Source organism: Cebus imitator, unplaced genomic scaffold, assembly GCF_001604975.1.
Source record: "Cebus imitator isolate Cc_AM_T3 unplaced genomic scaffold, Cebus_imitator-1.0 Scaffold261, whole genome shotgun sequence".
Classification (NCBI taxonomy): domain Eukaryota; kingdom Metazoa; phylum Chordata; class Mammalia; order Primates; family Cebidae; genus Cebus; species Cebus imitator.
In genome coordinates, this window is record NW_016107576.1 from 5,953,718 (window position 1) to 5,973,747 (window position 20,030).

The following is a 20,030-nucleotide window of genomic DNA, read 5'->3' on the forward strand; positions in this document are numbered from 1 at the left end:
AACCCCATCTTTAAAAAAAAAAATTTTTTTAATTAAAAAAAAAAAATACATTAGTATCATTAAAGTTGGTATACACCCCCCCACTGCTAAATTTGACTGGCTTAAAAAAAAAAAAATCTCACCCCTGCCCTTAAATAGGTGGACAGAACTTTGACCCATTGTAGGTACTTTTGAACCAAAATATCCCCTTTTTAGTACCTTTAACACGTTTGAAGGTTAGGCCCATACACTCTTTGATAATCATATACAAATTGTTAATCTTTGTTTTTTTTGAGATAGAATTTCCCTCTGTTGCCCAGCCTGGAGTGCAGTGGTGGGATCTTGGCTCACTATAACCTCTGCCTCTTGGGCTACAGCGATTCTCCTGCCCCATCCTCTTGAGTAACCAGGATTACAGGCGCGAACCATCACGCCTGGCTAATTTTTGTATTTTTAGCACAAATGGAGTTTTACCATGTCTCAAACTCCTGGCCTCATGCGATCCGTCCACCTTGGCCTCCCAAAGTGCTGGGATTATAGGCATGAGCCACTACCCTGGGCCCCAAATTTCAATCTTAGTTCAAAGCTCAATTTTTTTTTTTGCTCATGTAACTACCTGAACCTAGATCTTCCATACCTTTTCTCTTTCCTGGTTACTTTCCAGCCTCTTCTCTCTTTTTGCATGTGTCTTAACTTTACAGGGTTGCAAATGAGAAAAATTTAGGATGAATGCTATGGACAAAGCACCAACCTCTTCCCCCAATCTCAGTGAAGCTCAAGAAATAGCGCACATCATATAACAAATATTTGAAAAGCATTTACCTCAAGTTTGGCTGCTATAAATAAAGATGAAATCCCAATAAGCTGTAAAAGAGTTTTTACGACGTTTTCTTGTGTCGCCATATACCGGTCAAAGAAATCTTGTGCCAAGTAAAAGGTCTCCCTGTGGAGCTTATAGACTTCACACACCTGAAAACATATGTAGTAAGTTTCAGAATAGTTACTTGAGGGAGTGCGGGAAAAACAACTTGTACTGATTTTGGTGAAGGAAAATATAGGACAATATTAAACGGAAAGTTCCTGAAATCAACAATTAATAGTTTTTGCTTTTTTTTTTTTTTGAGAGAGTGTCTTATTGCTGGAGTGCAGTGTTTTGATCTTGGTTCACTGCAACCTCCACCTCCCAGGCTCAAGCGATTCTCTTGCTTCAGCCTCCTGAGTGGCTGGAATTACAGGCACCCATCACCACACCCAGCTAATTTTTGTATTTTTAGTAGAGATGGTGTTTCACCCTATTGGCCAGGCTGGTCTCGAACTCCTGACCTCAAGTACCTGCTTTGGCCTCCCAAAGTGCTGGGATTACAGGCATGAGCCACTGTGCCCAGCCTAACAACTGATAGGTTTTTTTGTTTTTTTTAATTTGAGACGGGGTCTTGCTCTGTCACCAGGGTAGGGTGGAGTGGAGCAGTCTCGGCTCACTGCAACCTTCACCTCCCGGGTTCAAGCAATTCTCCTGCCTCAGCCTCCCAAGTGGCTGGGACTACAGGTGCGCACCACCACACCCAGCTAATTTTTGTATTTTTAGTAGAGACGGGGTTTCACCATGGTGACCAGGGTGGTCTTGATCTCTTGACCTCATGATCTGCCCGCCTCGGCTTCCCGAAGTGCTGGGATTACAGGCGTGAGCCACTGAGCCTGGCTGATAGGTTTTAAATTAGGGGACCTGGCCTGTCCCACCCTCACCTGCCCAGGATGTGAATCATTCATCCCCTTGCCCGCACATCCCCGCGGAGCAGGCCACCTGCCTGTTAGTCACTCAGTAGCACACAGGTTATCAGATGGACTGTCACAGCACAGCAGTGCTGGCGTTCAAGCAGCCCTTATTTTACTGGATAATGGCCCCACAGGGCAAGAGTAGTTATGCTGGCTATTTGGAAATGCCAAAGAGAAGGCGTGAAGTACTTTCTTTAAGTGAAAACGTGAAAGTAGAGGATTGAAAACGTAGCATATCCAGAGGTCAGTATCATCTGTGGCTTCAGGCCTCTCCTGTGGTTCTTGGGACATCCCCCCGAGGATGAGGGGTACTTCTGTAGTTACACGCTCAGCTTCTACATGGTTTCGTGAAATGGATCTGCCTGAGATGTCCTTCCACTTCATAAGAAAAGCCCACTTCTCACCCATTCAAGTCATACTAGGTTGTCTAGGAAGCTTCCCTTAAGCAAGAAACTATAAGCTACTGCAATTCATCCCAGTAAGACATATACTACCGCCAGGCGCAGCGGCTCCCAAGGTCAGGAGTTGAAGACCAGCCTGGCCAAAATGGTGAAACCCTATTGCTACTAAAAATACAAAAAATTAGCTGGGCATGGTGGTGGGCACCTGTAATCCCAGCTACTCAGGAGGCTGAGGTAGAGAACTGCTTGAACCCAGGAGGCGGAGGTTGCAATGAGCCAAGATCCTGTCGCTGCACTCCAGCCTGGGCAACAGAGCAAGACTCTGTCTCAAAAAGCTTTTGATTAATTTTTAATCAAAAAACCTTTGATTAACTTTTGATTAACCGTTAAAGAGAAATAAAATAGTGTGGATCAAGAAAAAATCTGAGTTGGGTGCAATAGCTCACACCTGTAATCCCCAGCACTTTGGGAGGCCGAGGCAGGAGGATCCCATGATCCCAGGAGTTGGAAACCAGCCCGGGCAACATAGTGAGACCCCATCTCAACAAAAAGTAAAAAAAAATTGGCAGGGCGTAGTGGCTCGTGCCTGTAGTCTCAACTACTGGGAGGCTGAGGCAGGAGGACTGTTGGAGCCCAGGAGGTTAAGCCTGCAGTGAGCCACGACTGAACCACTACACTCCAGCCTGGGTGACACAGCGACTCTTGTCTCAAAATACAGAAGCCACTCCCATGGTTCAAATACCTTTAAAACTATGCTAAAAAAAAAATTGACACATGGTCTCATGGTCACTCAGGCTGGAGCGCAGTGGCACTGTCATGGCGGACTGCTGGTTGCAAGAATCCTCCCGTCTCATCCTCCCCAGTAGCTGGGACTACAGGCGTGAGCCACTGTGCCCTGACAGTTTTTTATTTTTTGTTAAGATGGGGTCTTACTATGTTGCCCAGTCTGGTCTCCAACTCCTGGGCTCAAGGGATCCTTCTGCCTTGGCCTCCCAAAGTGCTGGGATTACAGATGTGAGTCACCACGCCCAGCCGGGATCTGAACAATGTATCTTATTAGAAAAAAAAGGGAATGGTAAGAAAAGGGAATGGGTTCCAACAAGTTAAAAAGGAGAAAGTCAGATCTGTTTTAAGATAAGCTTGTTCATATGTGTTTACAATTTGTGATAGTAGCTATCAAAGTGGTGATACATGCATCCCATTGGACACATTTGAAAGCAATTTTAGCCGGGCACCCTGGCTCACAAGGTTGGGAGTTCAAGACCAGCCTGGCCAACATGGTGAAACCCTGTCTCTTCTAAAAATACAAAAATTACCCGGGTGTGGTGGCGTGAACCAGTAATCCCAGCTACTCAGGAGGCTGAGGCCAGAAGAATCGCTTGAACCCGGGAGGCGGAGGATGCAGTGAGCTGAGATTGTGCCACTGTACTCCAGCCTGGGTAACAACAGAATAAGACTCCCATCTCGAAAAAAAGAAAAAAAAAAAGAGCAATTGAATGACCACAATGAACAAATCTAAAATGTCAATAGTTACAATTTACTGGAAAACATAACCTTAATAATTAAACTTTGATGGAAAAAATTAGATGCCAATTTTAAAACATCTGAAAGATAAAACGATATTAGAAATTCTTGCTAAGACTACAAGCAAAACCAAAGACCACCACAGTAAATATACCATACAGTTTCAGAGATGGCGCGCGTGTCAATGGAATAAACCACACAGGGGTCCTGATACGCAAAAATGCTGGAAATGCTCAGTGCTTTCGTGAAGTGAACAGGAAGACTCAGGCTCACCTCCATTAACCAATCCAGAAGAATTGCTCGCATTTTTGGCTGCAGAAGAGGGTGTTGCTCAAGAAAGTGCTTATCCCTTAAGTATGTCTTTTCCTTGTTTAACATGATTTTCCAGACTTCCTCTCTATTTGCCCAGCTACAACAAAACACACAACATAAGGGGTAAGAATGCGTCCACGTTGTGAGGGATAAGGGGGCGTATGGACTAAGAGACCCGCAAGCCACATGGCAGAGTCAGCACTGACCTTAGTACAGGCAGTGGGGAACCTCTGGACGGCGCGATATGCCGAGGCTTGCATATTGAGTTTGGGTAAACCAGCTCATCTTCTTCTTTGTCAGGTGTGGGGATTAGGGAGCAGGGGTCGGCACAGGCGGCATTATTGTCCCAAGCCTGTAAATGAAAAATACACAGGAGAGGTGTGATAAGATGCAAACAGCTCTTACATTACCCAGAAACATTCCAGATTCACTTGCAACTCAGTAAGATACTGGGCATGACTTCTGAAAGTGCTTCCAAAAAGACATATTATGAGATTATATGGTCACAATTCAAAGATTTGTTTTTTAACCAGTACAACCCATCTACTAAAAGTTCTTAAAACAAAATTGTCAATAAAAATATTTACATAACACTTTGGGAGGCTGAGGTGGGCGGATCACGAGGTCAGGGGGTTGAGACCAGCCTGACCAACATGGTGAAACCCGGTCTCTACTTAAAAATACAAAAATTAGCCGGGCGTTGTGGTGCACACCTGTAATCTCAGCTCCTTAGGAGGCTGAGGCAGGAGAATTGCTTGAACCCAGGAGGCAGAAGTTGCAGTGAGCCTAGAGTACGCCATTGCGCTCTGGCCTGGGCGACAGAGCGAGACTCCGTCTCAAAAAAAAAAAATTAAAAAAAAAAAAAAAATTCTAGGTCTGAACACGCTTGGATATACTGAAAAAAAATTTACATAAGCACTTCACATTCATAAGTATAAAAGATAAAAAATGTAAATTAGCTGCTATATGTATTAAAGTCCTCTCAGTTTAAAACAAAAACCCATCAAATGTGACATTTTCTTTTTGTTGCAGGACCAGCCAAATATGTTAAACAGTAAGGACTTTTCGTTTTCCTTAACTTGAAACAGAGTGAACATCCACCTAGTTAAAACCAAATCAAGGCCGGACACAGTGACTCACGCCTGTAATCCCAGCGCTTTGGGAGGCTGAGGCGGGTGGATCACCTGAGGTCAGGAGTTCGAGACCAGCCTGATCAACATAGAGAAACCCCATCTCTACTAAAAATAATAGAAACTTTGATGAAGATACTAGGCAGGTAACAATCCCACTAGCATGGCATCCATATGAAAGTCTGAGACTCGGCATTTTCTTTCTTTCTTTTTTTTTTTTTTTGAGACAGGGTCTCCCTCTGTTGCCCAGGCTGGAGTGCAGTGGTGTGATCTCCGCTCATTGCAACTTCTGCCTCCTGGGGTCAAGCGATCCTCCTGCCTCAGCCTTCTGGGCAGGTAGGACTATAGGCACGTATGACCACACCCAGCTAATTTTTGTATTTTTTTTTTGTAGAGATGGGGTTTCGCCATGTTGTCCAGGCTGGTTTTGAATTCCTGGACTCCAGCCATCCTCCCACCTTGTCTTCCGAAAGTGCTGGGATTACAGGCCTGAGCCGCCATACCCTGCATTTTTTTTTTTTCAAGCAGAGACCACCAGCCAACCTGGTGAAGCCCCTTCTCTACCAAAAACACAAAAATTAGCTGGGCATGGTAGCGGGTGCCTGTAATTCCAGCTCTCAGGAGGCTAAGGCAGGAGAATCACTTCAACCCAGGAGGCGGAGGTTGCAGTGAGCTGAGATCACGCCATTGCACTTCAGCCTGGGCAACAGAGCAAGGCTGCCTCAAAAAAGAAAGCAAGCAAGCAGAGATCATTAATACTGACTGAAGAACAAAACAGACAACCGGGGTCACTCTAAATGAACGTGGCCTCAAAGACACAGCACAAAGTGGCGACCACAGCACACAGGCCCCCTTCAGAGGAAGCCCAAGCACTTTCAGTTAGAAGAGCAAAGCCAGATAAAGCTCTTCCCCACCCAATGTACAAAGAATTGGGCATGCAAATTATCCATGACTGCTCCTGCCAACAGCTGTGCGAGCAAGCCTGCTTCCTTTCAGTTCTAGTACCATGTGCGGGTGGCATTTCCTTGACTCAAAAAGGGTCACATTACAACCGCTGTAAGTTGTTCTTCATTCAGGAAGAATGAATTCTAGTCTCGAAGGAATAAAGCGGGGTGCCACCCTCTAGGGCCAGATGGCTGACACATCTCAGAGCAAGCCTTCGGATAGAAACAAGTCCAGCAACAGTTACCAAAAGCTAGATGAACCACCAGCAGACGAATGGTTCCAAAGCTGGCCTTTTTAGGGACCAGCGGATGAGTGAGACTAAGTCTACGTCCTTTACTTGAGCGTACACCAAGTTTCAAAGCAAGACCTGTCTGACTTTATTTAGGAAGGAATTAGATAACAGCAAGAGACCAATGGGATTCCTAACCACTCTGACTCCTCATACTGCTTTTTTTCCTTATGAGGATTATTTTCTGAAAAGTAACAGTCCAGGATTCCACTTCGATGGAAAGACTGGGCATCTCATGCAAAAAAAAATTAAACAGATCTCAGATAAAAGGGTATTCTTTTCATTAAGAACAGCCTAAGATGAAAATCAAAATGGTTCCATGTGGTCTTGATGAAGCATTTTCACAAGAGTTTAGCACTGTGGCTCCAAGCAGCTCAAGACTGTCATATCGGGGCGAACTATGATAACTCCAGAGAAGAGTTCCGTATGTGAACAAGGAAAAGGTTCTGTTGTACCCCAGAGTTCTAGTTTCATGAATCTTCACAGAGAAATAACAAAGATACGGCTCCATAAATAGACAGCTAATGTTTAAGCTCTCTACGCTACAAAATGTATAGAAATTTGTTGCCATTAATCTCTGGATAACCACGAAAATGCCTTCTAGTGGGAAATGATATGGCTATTCCAGTAGCACAGTAATTCATGCTCTGTGGCCAGTGGGCAGAGCCACAGTCCGTCCCAGGCACCCTGGTCACCGCTCAGAATATCCTTGAGAACAGACACGCTTCTAAAACTCCAAGAATGCAACCGGAACGGCCCTGCTTCGCCGTCGGTTGGAAGTTTCTTTTCTATTCAAAACACAGCTGGGAAAATAAACAATCCTGAATTTCACAGTCAGGGTTCATTTTATAATACCTACAAAATCAACTTGCTTGATTTGAACATACTTTTTTTTTTTTTTTTTAAGGGGAGAAAAAGAAAACTTGGGATATGCCATCGCATTTCCTTTCTGAAATGGCTTCTTTGAAGAAAGACTTCTTTGAAATCAGCAACTCTTCCTTCGATATTCAGGGGACCCTCCTCAGAAATGCTTATTTTGGGGGGCCTTAACGTGCAGTGACAATGGCTACTGTGAACACGGCCCATTGCTTTGAAACCCTTTCTGCGTCCCCACGAGCGACCCTGGCTGCTGTTCTGCTAAGTGACCTGCTCCTCTGCTAACCTAACTGGGATCCCCGCACTCAGGTCAAACTCTGTTTCTGTTCAGCATTTATCTGTGATAGAGTCAGAAGGCCTGACCAGCCAGTTTAGAGATTACGCCTGCCGTAACTACAGTCTCCAGCCATTTCTGAAAGTAAAGAGATAGTACAAGCTTTTTCTGCGAGAAACTTCTAATATTACAATGATGATCACACTGCAGGCAGGAAATTTGGCAGGAATTCCACAAGGAGAGAAAAGAAAAGCCGTCAAGAAAATGTCTTGAGACACCACCTATCATTACACAGAATGGTCCACTGATACTCTTGCTGAGGTCAGGCTGAGCTGGGGATCAATGCAGGTAATTGCTAGAGGGGCTAGAAGAACTTCTAGGGCCAGAAAGAGGAGAATTTGAAATCTGACCTAAAGAAGATTGGGAGGTTCTTAAGCACCATGACAAACAAAATAGGCATAGATGGTGGGTGGGGGCCAGGGTGGGGGCAGCTGTTGCTTATGAACACACAGGAACCCTTCCCCAATTCACCAACTTTTACAGACAAGGCCGAGTGCCCAACTTTGCCCCTGGATGGCACAGGACTCTGGATTACGTTCTTCCTGAATCTCAGTTTCCTCCCGTGCAGAAGGGAGGAGTGAACAATGTGATGTCCAGGCTGGTTGTTCCAGGCATCAGCACATATCTGTAATCTCAGATGGTGCCAGTCAGGAACACCAAGCTTCCTGGAATCCCAGGACTGGCAGAGGCTCGTGCCCACTGACAGGTACAGTGCTGGGCCATATGGGCTGTGGCTGTATTAGAGAAACTAATTCTCACCAGAGTGTCTTAAACATGAAACCCCATGTGACCCACAGAGAGCAGAGGGACCTCCACAGAGGCCCAACGTCAGGCGGACCTACCTGGCCCTCACATTGGTCCCTCGCCGTCCTGTCGATTTTGGCCATTTCTTCATCTGGGTCCTGCAAAAACTAACATGAAGCCACCCCCAAGGCCCCAAGGAAACACATCGAACAAGACAAAAACAGAGAGAGAATAGAAGAGAAAGCTGATCAGGTTATGAGCACCGTTTCTGCCCAAGGGACCCCCGCCCCCGCAGGCAGAGCCAAGTCGGGTACCCAGGTGAGATGGGGGAGTGCTCCCCAACCTGTCTCCTTTGTACTCACAACGGCCACGTTTGCCTTCCTCTTCCTGGAGCGAGCCGAGAACTCCGCGCCGCCGTCCTCCTTCATGGTGTCCCGCTCCTTCGCATCCCTGTGGACCCGGGTGGCACCGGGCCGGGTGAGCACCCGTGGCTGCCCCTCCCCCACGCCACCCGTCCCATCCCGTCCGGCCCCGCGGCGCGGGCACTCACCGCTCCCTGCGCTCTCTCGGCATGGTGGGGCTGCTCCGGCCTGAGGCCTGCGGGGCGGCGCGGGGTGTGAGGCGGCAGCGGGGTCAGGCCGCGGGCCCGGCACCCCTCCCCCCCTCGCTCGCGGGCGGCCGGGCGGGCCGGGAAGATGGCCGATGGTGGGGTGGCCTGTCACCCGCGCCCCGCCCGCGCCCCGCACCCCTGCCGACCCCCGACCAGGGGGACCCGCAGCCCATCCCCGGTCCGTCGCCTCCCGGGGCCCGGGCTGCCTCAGTGTCCCCTTCCACCCCTCTCTGCCGCGCTCCCAGCACCCTCCCGGGGCGCCCCGCGCCGCTGCCCGGGGACCCGCGACCTGGTCGCACCCCGCCCCCACCCAGATCCCCGGCGCGATCCGGGCCCCGGGAGTCCCTGCCCGCAGCCCGCAGCGGGAGCCTCACCAGGATCGTGTCCGCGGCGGGCAGCGCGCTCCAGCCCCGGCAGGCGGCGGCGGCGGCGGCGGCGGCGGCTGGAGGCGGCGGGCCGAGCGCGCGGCGGTGGCGGGATCCGCGCCTGCCCCCTACACCGCGCTGGCTGCCGCGCCGGCTGCTCCTGCGCCCGGCTCAGAGCGGGACATTTAAAATCCCTGCGCGCGGAACCGGCCCCGGCCCGCCCTCGCACCGCCCCGCCGCAGCTCCCAGCCCCTCAGCGGCCGCGCCGGGCCCGGGGCCCGCCCCACCCCGTCCCTCTCCCCGCCCCCAGGTCCGCCCCTCCGCGGCGCCGGCCAGCGAGGCGCAGGGACGGGGAATCGGGGGCGGGGCCTGATCGACGGGGCGGAGCCGGCGGGCGGGGCGGGGCCAAGTGACAGGGCCTGCGCGCCGAGGGCCGGGCGGCGCGGGGCGCGGGGCGCGGGACGCGGGGCGGGGCGGCGGGCAGGACGCGGGAGAAGTCTGGCGCGCGGCGGCGAGGGGCGGGCCGCGGACCCCGGGGGCGGGGCCGAGTGGCTCTGGAGCGGCAAAAAGCCGCGTGGCCCGCGCGGGTGGAATGTAAACACGGCGCGCGGCGCGGGTTCGGGCCCCGACGGGACCGAGCCGGGGGGATGTGTGGGGGGCCTTCCCGGGGAGCGCCGCCCGCCTTTCCGCCGCGCGCGCTGTCCCGCTAGGCACGCCTTCCCCGCCCCGGGTACGCCGGGTTCCGGGCCCTGAGTCCGGGGCGGGGACATCCCCAAGGTCACCACGCCTGTGCCTGGGCCTAGAACCAAGGTTTCAGGCCGGGGGCTCTGGGGCGCCCTGGGGACCGGCTGCTATTCTTGGCCGCCTGTCCATTCATCCTTCAGTGCATTGGGTCGTTCATTCATTCATTCAACTGATACGTGAGTTCCTTCCATGCGTCCCTACCATACGTGCCCCTCCCCCGCAAGCTTTTCCAGGGCACTCTGAAGACCTTTCTGACCCTGGGATTCCCTAGCACCTATCTCTAGCTTAAAGCCTTCCAGTTGAGGCCGGGCACCGTGGCTCACGCCTGTAATCCCAGCATTTTTGAAGGCCGAGACCACCGGCCCCTTGGGGTGTTCGAGACCAGCCTGGGTAACAGCGAGACCCCATTTCCACAAAAAAAAAAAGAAACAAAATGTCTTCCAGTTGTTTCCCATCAGCTAAGGATCAAATCCATACTCCCTGTCTTGGGCTACAGGCTCCATAGGACCTGGCCCTGACCCCTCCCTCAAACCTCAGGCCTCCCCTCCACAGCTCCTCTGTCTTTCCTCCCTGAAGACTTGTATTTTTTCTGGGTGGGGGGAGAGGGAAGGGGTAGGGTCTCCCTATGTTGCTCAGACTGGTCTCAAGCCCCTGATCTCAAGCAATCCTTCCGCCTTGGCCTCCCAAAGTGCTGGGAGCCCAGCCCCTACACAGTCTGTTTCTTCTCTCTCCTCACCTCACCTTTCTTGCTCACTGCTGTATCCCTCGGTTCTTGGGTGCCTGGACCAAAGGAGACACTTAAATTGTGTTTCTGAATGAAAGACAGGCACTGTCTAGGCCCTTGCAGAGCTTGCCGGCTAATGAGAGAGACAGGTAGGCAGCAATCATCACTTCAGAGTACCCTCTGCACTCAGCTTCAGGAAGACGTGCGTAAAAGAAGGCTCTGGAACGTTCCCAGGGCCATTCTTAAGCTAAAGTCTCAGTCCTGTCCCTCACCCTCCCCTAGTGACCTTTTTCTTGACATTAGATCCACGGTGTTATTGAAGAGGCTTACACATTTGTGACCCCCCCAGGCGCTCAGAGGCCAAGGCTGCTGGGCTGCTTGCTCAGCGTGGACTCATCAGGCACCTGAACCCCCCATCGTGTGCCCGTTGGGAATCACCAGTAACAGGTATCATAAACGGTATTTCCAAAATGGCAGCGTTGGGCTAAGTTCTTCAAAGTATCATATTATCTCAATGAAACTTCCCAATAATCCTATTCATGTTGATACCAAGGTTATCCCTTTTCACAGGTGACAACTATCTACTCCCAAGGGTAATCGTGAAGACTAAGATAATGTAGGTGACTCCCATACAATACCTGCACACAGTAAACGCTCAATAAATGAGTTATTATAATGATGGTAGACAAGACAGCTTTCCTTAGTCGTGACAGCAATGTATACTCCCTCTGGCAAAGATGGAGCCCAAATGCTCCACATCCTAGTTGACATTCATCAAGAACAGAATGGTTACATAAATGTTGTTATATTAATTCAATGGAATACTACACAGCAATGAATAAAAGAAACCAGGGACTCGTGCAGCAACATGAAAATCTCACAGACATCATGTTGAGCCCAAGAAGCCAGACACCCTTATTTGTAAGTTTCCATTTATTTGAAGTTTAAGAAAAGGCAAAATTATGGTGACAGCAGTCACCTCTCTCACCATGGGAGAGGACCAGGGGAAACTTCTGGGTACTAGACATGTATGTTTTGATCTGAGTGGTGGTTTCATGGCTGTGTACATGTATAAAAGTTCATCGATTGATACATACATAAAAGCTCACACCTAGGATTTGTGCACTTTACTGAATGTATTTTATACTTCAGTAAAAATGAAAGAAATTATTATTATTATTTTTTGAGACACAGTCTCACTCTGTTACCCAGGCTGGAGTACAGTGGCACAATCCTGGCTCACTGCAACCTCTGCCTCCTAGATTCAAGCGATTCTCCTGCCTCGGCCTCCCAAGTACCTGGGATTACAGGTGCCCACCACCATCTCTGGCTAATTTTTGTATTTTTAGTAGAGACAGGGTTTCACCATGTTGGCCAGGCTGGTCTCAAACTCCCGACCTCAGGGTGATCTGCCCACCTCGGCCTCCGAGGTATTGGGATTACAGGCGTGAGCCACTGTGGCAGACCCGATGTTTGCCTTTCTAGGGTAGCTCACCTTTGGGTGTTTGGGTTTGTTCCATTCTGTGGCTGCCTCAGGTCCAGAGTTCCTGAGCATTGGTCCAGACCTGGGGGAGACTGTGGATTGCATCAGAGGTGGTGAACCAGCTGCTGTGTAGGGAGGGCAGCACCTCCCCTTTGCTATGAGACTTTGGGAAAGTTCTCCGACCTCTCAGTACTTTCATTTTCTCAACTGTAAAATGGGTATAATTCTAATTAATTGTCCCAACGTCCTAGAGTTGCTGTGAGGGGTAAATGTATTAGTACCCCTCATGTGTTTTCACCAGTATCTGGCACAAACTGCTTAATGTGTGTTGTTGTTATTACTCATAAAGAGATTTGGAGGTTATTTGCTTAGCTTCCTACACGGTTCAGGCTCTGATGATGGACAGCAGCCACCAGGATATAAAGGTTAAAGAGAAGGAAGAGCAGGGGATTGACATGGGGAAGTCCTTCCCAGGCTGCCCGGATGAGCCAGGCATCTTGTGAGGCTACACATGGACCCTCCTAGAAGGCCCCTCCTCTTCTAGGAGGGGCCAGCCTGTACCAGTGTGAGCTGTGAGGTGGGGGCCGGGGAGGATGAACAGGACCAGGCTGTCAACTTCAGAGTGACTGCGGCCCAGTGCCAGGGAACCCGAGCCTGGGAAAGCCCCAGAGGCTTGGCTCCCTGGACGGGACAATCTGCCGGCACAGGCCCTCCAGGCCAGCCAGGCAAGGGCCCAACCCATGCTCCCCAAGGCTTGGTTCCCACTCAGAACCGGCGGATGCTGCTGTGTAAAGACACTAAGGTGGGAAGACTGAAAATTGATGGGTGCTTCTGGCCTGGCCTAACCTCCTCTTACACTGGGGAGCAAGCTCAGCCATCGCTTCTTCGGATAGAGGCTGTGACCAGTGAAACATTCCAGGGAAAATTAAAATGGGCCTCTCGACTTAGTGTCTGATAGGATCATGATGGCAGCTGACATTTTTGGATTCTGTGCAAAGTTCAAGGTTGCAAGGAGCAGAGACAGTGGCTCACACCTGCAATCCTAGCACTCTGGGAGGCCGAAGTTTTTTGCTTGAGCCCAGGAGTTTGAGACCAGCCTGGGCTACAGAGCAAGACCCTCAGCTCCACAAAAAAAAAAAAAACACAAAAATAAGTCAAATAAATAAATAAATAAATAAAATGGTGGTGCATGCCTGTAGTCCCAGCTACTCTGGAGGCTGAAGCAGGAGGATCTCTTGAGCCCAGGAGGTCGAGGCTGCAGTGAGCTGTGATCTCACCACTGCACTCCAGCCCAGGCGACACAGCAAGACCCTGTGACTCAAAAAGAAAAAAAATAAAAAAGAGCAGAGAGTAATTTGAAGATGCTTGAAAGAGTGGGAACGTGTGATGAGGTTGGGGAGGTGAGGGCGGCTGGGCAGACATGGAGCAGGAAGCTCCCCTCACGGCACTAGCTAAGACACAAGAGTGCTCTGTTTAGTGTCTGACCGCCATATCCTCAGCTTTCACTTAAATCTCATTTTGGGATTTCTGAAGACAGGCACAGCTGCAAGACAGAGCACGGGCTGGGAGAGCAAAGGCCCTGGCCTCTCCCTTCCGGTCAGGGTCCAGCATTTTCCTCCAAGCACCACCCTCTCTGCACTTTAATGGGGGAGGGGGCCTTGGCCAATCAGAGTTCCCCATTCCTGGCCATGCAATTGGTCAGGAGTGACCCCGGCTCGGCCAATGAGGAGCCTCAGGAGTTGCTAAGCGGATCAGAAGTGGGCCTGCAGCCATGAGGCCATCTTGCCACATAAGTTGACCTTTCGTAGAGGGAAGTCCTTCCTGGAAAGCAGAGCCAGAGGTTCTGGGAGGCAGACTTCTGATCCCTTGAGATTCTGGATCCAATCAAGCCCAAGACTGGGTTACTAGAAGCTTCCTGAAAACAGGAGCCAATTCACTATTTTCATGTTTTTATGTAGCCAGATGAGGTTGCATTTAACTTGCAATCAAGCTACTCATGGGTGTCAAAGGGTGATGAACTGTCTAAGTTTGTCTAGCCCTGGGCAGGCCCATTTGTGCCCACCAGTGAGCCTCGCACTGGTTGTATAGACGCCAGGCCTGCACATGGGAGTCGACATTAGAGTCTTTGTCTCAATTCCCCAGGAATCCTGACTTCCCTGGCATCATCCCTCTGCCACACGCTTACATCGGTCATATGGGAATCCACTGATGGCTCAGCCTGGTGGCCTTGGAAGCCCTTGTGTGCCAGTAGGGCAAACTCTAGTGGGCTGGGGTGGACTGGCAGGGCCCTGTCCTCCAGGAGCTCCCAGGAACACCTCACACATTCTGTGAGCAAGCTGGGTGCTCAGCAAGCAGGACTCAACTGGAACACCACTGCCCAACCCAGCATGCTAGCAAAGCTGTAAATCTCTGGATATGGGAGAGCTTCTGGCTCTGGGGGCAATGGGATGATTTGGCACAGTTGAACCCACACGTGTGCAGAGCCACAGCAGGGGGCTGTCCCCTCTGGGTGGAGCCACCTCACCCTATGTCTTTACTCCCTTAAATATCAACCTGGCCAAGGTGGTTGTCTGACCTAGGGACCTCACGTTGGAATTCAGAGCTGACTCAGAGACTGCATAATAGGGTCCTACATGAGGTTAGGATTAGGATTCAACAAACAGAAGAAGGCTTTGCTGAGGAGTTAGACTGAGAGCGTCCCAGGCCTGGGGGCCAGAGTGTTCCCCAGGGTTGGCTGCAGGCACTGGACAGCCAGGTTTACTGAATAAATAAGTGCATGGATGAATGGATGGGGGCAAAGGTGAGAGCTAGGAAAGGCGACAGGAAGCCAAGGAGGCCGGGTGCACAGAGTCAGGGGCGCATTCCTTCGCTGGTATTCTGGATACAAAGGAGGCTCCACTCTCAAGGCCAGAGTTTCTCCACCTCCCAACTTCTTCCCCTCTCTTCTCCTCTGCTCTGAGAGCCTCTCCACCTTCAGCCTTTCACTATGAATTCTATTTCCCACCTAGATCCACTTGTTTAAAAAGTAGATTTCAATCCACTATCATAAATGGAAAAGCAGCCTCTCCACCCACAAAGAAGGAAAGTGTGAAAATGTTTATAACTCAGGACAGCCACGGGAGGCAAAGGCTGCTGCCTGCCCAAGGCATGAGCCTGAGGCCCTGATCTTCTGTGTGGAGGAGGAGGTGACTGTGTGATTCCGTTTATGGGAGGTCCCCAGAGCATTCAAATTAACAGAGACAGAAAGTTGAATGGAGGTTGCCAGGGACCGGAGGAGGGACATGGGGAGTTTTCGTTTAGTGCTACGGAGTTTCAGTTTTGCAAGATGAAAGAGTTCTCCAGATGGATGGTGGGAGGGCTGCACACTATGAATGTACATGATGTCACTGCACTGTACACCTAAAAATAGTTAAAATGACCAATTTTATATTAGGTGTATTTTACCAGAATTTGTTTTATTTTTTTGAGACAGAGTCTCGCTCCATCGCGTCACCCAGGCTAGAGTGCAGTGGTGTGATCACAACTCACTGCAGCATCGACTTCCCAGGCTCCAGCCATCCTCCCACCTCTAGCAAAACCTCCCATCAAGTGGCTGGGACCACAGGCGAACCACCACGCCCGGCTGATATTTGTATTTTGGGGAGGGACAGGGTCTCACTGTGTTTCCCAGGCTGATCTGGAACTGCTCAAGTGATCCACCTGCCTCAGCTTTCCCAAGTGCTAGGATTATAGGCATAAGCCACCACATCCAGTCCCACAATTTTTTTCAAAAGGAGAAACGCAGACATTAGAGGGGTGTTAAGGCTTCTCAGCTTCAAACTGAGACTTCCTCTTTGATTAAATGGATCATTTGAAAGAGGATTAAAAAAGAACCCAGTGTGTGATGTTATTTCAAATTAATATATAAAACTGTGTCCAGGCCCAGTATAGTGACTCAGCACTTTGGGAGGCCAAGAAGGGAGGATCACTTGAGCCCAGGAGTTCGAGACCAGCCTGGACAACATAGCAAGACCCTCTCTCTACAAAAAAAAAAAAAAAAAAAAAAAAACTAGCTAGACATGATGGTGAGTGCCTACAATCCCAGCTACTCAAGAGGTTGAGGCGGGAGAGCTGCCCGAGCCCATGAGTTCGAGGCTGCGGTGAGTTGTAACTGCACCACTGCACTCCAGCTTGGGCCACAGGGTGAGTCCCTGTCCCTAAAAAAGTATTAAAATGTAAAATACTGTGTCAGTATAACGGAAAGATAAATTATGGGCAGGAGTGTTGGAAGGCCAAAGAATGGGCAGCCCCTCATATACAGCTCATTCAGGAGAGCAACCTGCAGGGGGAGGGCCTCGAGTGGCTGCAGCGGCTGGCAGGTCCCCACTGGGCCATCCCCTCTGCCGAAGAGAGGTGCTCTGGGGTACATGGAACCCAACTGCGGGGTTCCCCATGTGACCCTGGGGAAGTCACTTCTCCTCTGGCCAAGAGGATAATGAAGAGGGTGAATGTGAGGCTGACGTGAGGCCCATGGCGGGTTCTGTGTGCCTGGCCTTTAGGGAGAAGATGGCTATATTTTCTATATTTTCAGGGTCTATTCCTTGGCTCCCACAAGGAGTCCCTTCCTAAGTCAACTCTGATTAATTTTTGGTGGGGTGGCGGGTGATCAAGGAGCTAATTTCCTGTGTTTGGGGACAGCTGATGAAGTTCCCTGTCTTCATGCTGGTGGACAACAGGGACATGAGTTATGGAGCCATCATACTGGGCCCACAAGGTGCCGTGCACACAGCCGGTGCTCTGTAAGTGCATGGGAAAGGCGGCAGGAATGAGCTCTGTTCTTGGGCTTGAAGTCTGAACTGGGCATCCTGCCCTCAAGATGCTTATGCCAGTGGGGGAGAAAAAGAGCCCCCTGCCCATCACAGAACAGCAAGAGAAACGCAGCCTGAACAGCTCAGGGAGAGGAGAGGAGCAGAGAGCGAAGTCACCAAAACTGTCTCTGTCAAGGTCACCGCTGTGGTCTCAATGTTTGTGGCATCCAACACATCTGTACGTTTGAAATCCTGACCCCCAAAGAAATGGTGTTAGGAGGTGAGGCCTGTGGGAGGAAATTAGTGCCTTTATAAAAGAGGGCCAAGGCCAGGCGCGGTGGGTCACGCCTGTCATCCCAGCACTTGGGGAGACCGAGGCGGGCAGATCACTTGAGATCAAGAGTCTGAGACCAGCCTGGGCAACATGGTGAAACCCTGTCTCTACTAAAAATATGAAAAAAATCAGCTGGATGTGGTGGCACATGCCTGTAATCCCAGCTACTCGGGAGGCTAAGTCAGGAGAATTGCTTGAACCTGGGAAACGGAGATTGTGGTGAGCTGAGATTGGGCCATTGCACTGCAGCCTGGGAGACAGAGTAAGACGGCTTCTCCCAAAAAAGCTCAAGAGTCCAAAAGAGCTCCCTTGTTTCTTCCACCGTGTGAGGATACAGGGACGAGACCACTTTCTTTTTTTTCTTTTTAGATGGAGTCTTGCTCTGTCACCAGGCTGGAGTGCAGTGGCACAATCTCGGCTCACTGCAACCTCCACCTCCCGGGTTCAAGCAATTCTCCTGCCTCAGCCTCCCAAGTAGCTGGGACTACAGGCACATGCCACCATGCCCAACTAATTTTTGTATTTTTAGTAGAGAATGGGTTTCACCATGTTGACCAGGATGGTCTCGATCTCTGGACCTTGTGATCCACCCGCCTCGGCCTCCCAAAGTGCTGGGATTACGGCGTGAGCCACTGCACCCGGCGACAAGACCGCTTTCTATGAACCAGGAAGCGGGCCTTTACCAGACATTGAATCTGCTGGTGCCTTGACCTTGAACTTCTCAGCCTCCAGAACAGTGAGAAATAAATTTCTGCTGTCTATAAGCCACCCAGATCTTTTAATAACAGCCCAAATGGACAAAGGTACTCAACAGTGTCTCCCATTTCTCCACCTCTGAAGGGCACACAGAAGGCTTGATTTCACAGCCCTCTCAGGAGTGCTGGGTCTGGCAAATTACTCCCTTCTTTTTCTTTTTTTGAGATAGGGTCTCACTCTGTCACCCAAGCTGGAGTGCAGTGATGTGATCATGGCTCACTGCAGCCTTGAACTTGTGGGCTCAAGTGATTCTCCCACCTCAGCCTCCCAAGGTGTTAGAGTTATGGGCGGGAGCTACCACACCCAGCCAGTCCCTTTTTCTTGAGAAGACCTCTCCTCCGGGTTTAGGAGACACGCACTCTCCTGGTTTCCTTCCCCCTTCCCTGCCTATTCCTCCTCCATGCCTTGGCTCCTCCTCCTCTGTGCAAATGATGGGAATCTTCAGACTGTCCCTGGGAGCTGTAAGCTCCATAGGCTCCCTGGCCAGGAGGCCCTGCTGTTTCTCACCCACACCTCTTCCCCGCCCACCTGACAGCTCCACTCACTTGCCTGTCTCCCAAGCATCTCTAATTAATGTAGGAAGTCCAAAGGTGAGCTCTGAATTTCCCCACCCTGTTCTCACCTATGTCTCCTACATCCCAGAAAAATGGTACCACCATTTACTTGGCTGCTCAACCCACCCCCCTGCTGGCACTTAGCCTTGAATTGCCCTTTCCTCCCCACTCTACATAGCATGCACCTGCCAGCCCCAATAACTCTCTGCTCCCCAAATATTTCCAGTCTGTTTACTTCTCTCCTCTGCCACCATCCTAGACCAAGCCACGGACTGCGCGCTGGACAACTGCACTGTCTCCTGAACTGGCTCTCCATCTTCTGCATCTCTCCCCCACCAAAATGCCTTTGTCACAGAATAGCTAGAATCATCTCTTAGAGGTCAGCCAGGCCCAGTGGCTCACGGCTGTAATCCCAGCACTTTGGGAAGCCAAAGCTGGAGGATCACCTGAGATCAGGTATGTTCAAGACCAGCCTGGCCAATACTGGGGAACCCTGTCTCTACTAAAAATACAAAATTAGCCGGGTGTGGTGGGGCATGCCGATAATCCCAGCTACTCAGGAGGCTAAGGCAGGAGAATCCCTTGAACCCAGGAGTCGGATTCCCACTCTTGGGCAACAAGAGTAAAATTCCATCTCCAAAAAAAAAAAAAACAGAAGTACATCCCATCAAATCTGCCCCTTCTTAAACCCTTCTGATAGCTCCCCACTGATTGCGGAATTACATCACATCTGTAGGGAGCACGAGGCCCTGTCTGGTTGGGCTTGTGCTAGGGCTGTCTCCTCCTGGGCCCCCTTCCCCGAGGCCCCTCCATTCCTGCCTCACTGGCTCACTCCCTTTTCTCCAACACTCCATGCCTTTTGCGTCTTTGGTGCGTTTGCACCTGTTCCTCCGCCTCCCACTCCCCGCCAGCTCTTCCCCAGCTTTCCCAGTGAAGCCTCCTTTGCATCATCGTCCCCTCCTGGCGGAGGCCTTTCCTGGCCACGATCTCTAAATTTGGTGGTCTCCAGCTGAGTGCTGTTATCCTATGTTTCACCTCTCACCAGTTTCCTCTCAGCATCTTCTTTTGCTTCTGTTGTTTTCATTATAAAAATTTTCAAACATACACGCAAGTAGAGAGATGATAGTATAAGGAGCCCTCATCGATTCATCCTACAGATTGAATAATTAAAATTCACTCAGATCTGCTTCCTTGAGCCAGGGCTTTCTCTCTTGGCTGAAGTATTGTGAGACGGATTCCAAACATGATGTCATTTCACTGTTACACATTTGAGCATGCATTCTGAAAAAGGATGAGCGTTTTCTTATATAACCACACCAGTAACACACCTAACAAAATGAACACTAATTCTTTTTTCTTTTCTTTT

At 50.4% G+C, this 20,030-nt stretch overlaps 1 protein-coding gene across 3 annotated transcripts in view; it reads right to left on the reverse strand.

Annotated features, from left to right (window-relative positions):
- The window catches only part of CCNE1 (cyclin E1), a 13,044-nt gene extending 3,600 nt beyond the window's left edge, over positions 1-9,444 (reverse strand). The window contains exons 1-7 of one of the 3 annotated variants that reach the window (XM_017499887.2): positions 9,292-9,438; positions 8,858-8,904; positions 8,670-8,757; positions 8,406-8,474; positions 4,196-4,341; positions 3,951-4,086; positions 802-948 (exon numbers count right to left, since the gene is read on the reverse strand). In XM_017499887.2, coding sequence (XP_017355376.1) covers positions 802-948; positions 3,951-4,086; positions 4,196-4,341; positions 8,406-8,474; positions 8,670-8,757; positions 8,858-8,880 — 609 coding nt within the window. In that variant the 5' untranslated portion in view covers positions 8,881-8,904; positions 9,292-9,438. Of the gene's footprint in view, positions 1-801; positions 949-3,950; positions 4,087-4,195; positions 4,342-8,405; positions 8,475-8,669; positions 8,758-8,857; positions 8,905-9,291 lie in introns of all 3 variants that reach the window. The other 2 variants (XM_017499888.2, XM_037728309.1) reach the window with 2 other exon arrangements.
- Between the last annotated feature and the right edge of the window lie 10,586 nt (positions 9,445-20,030).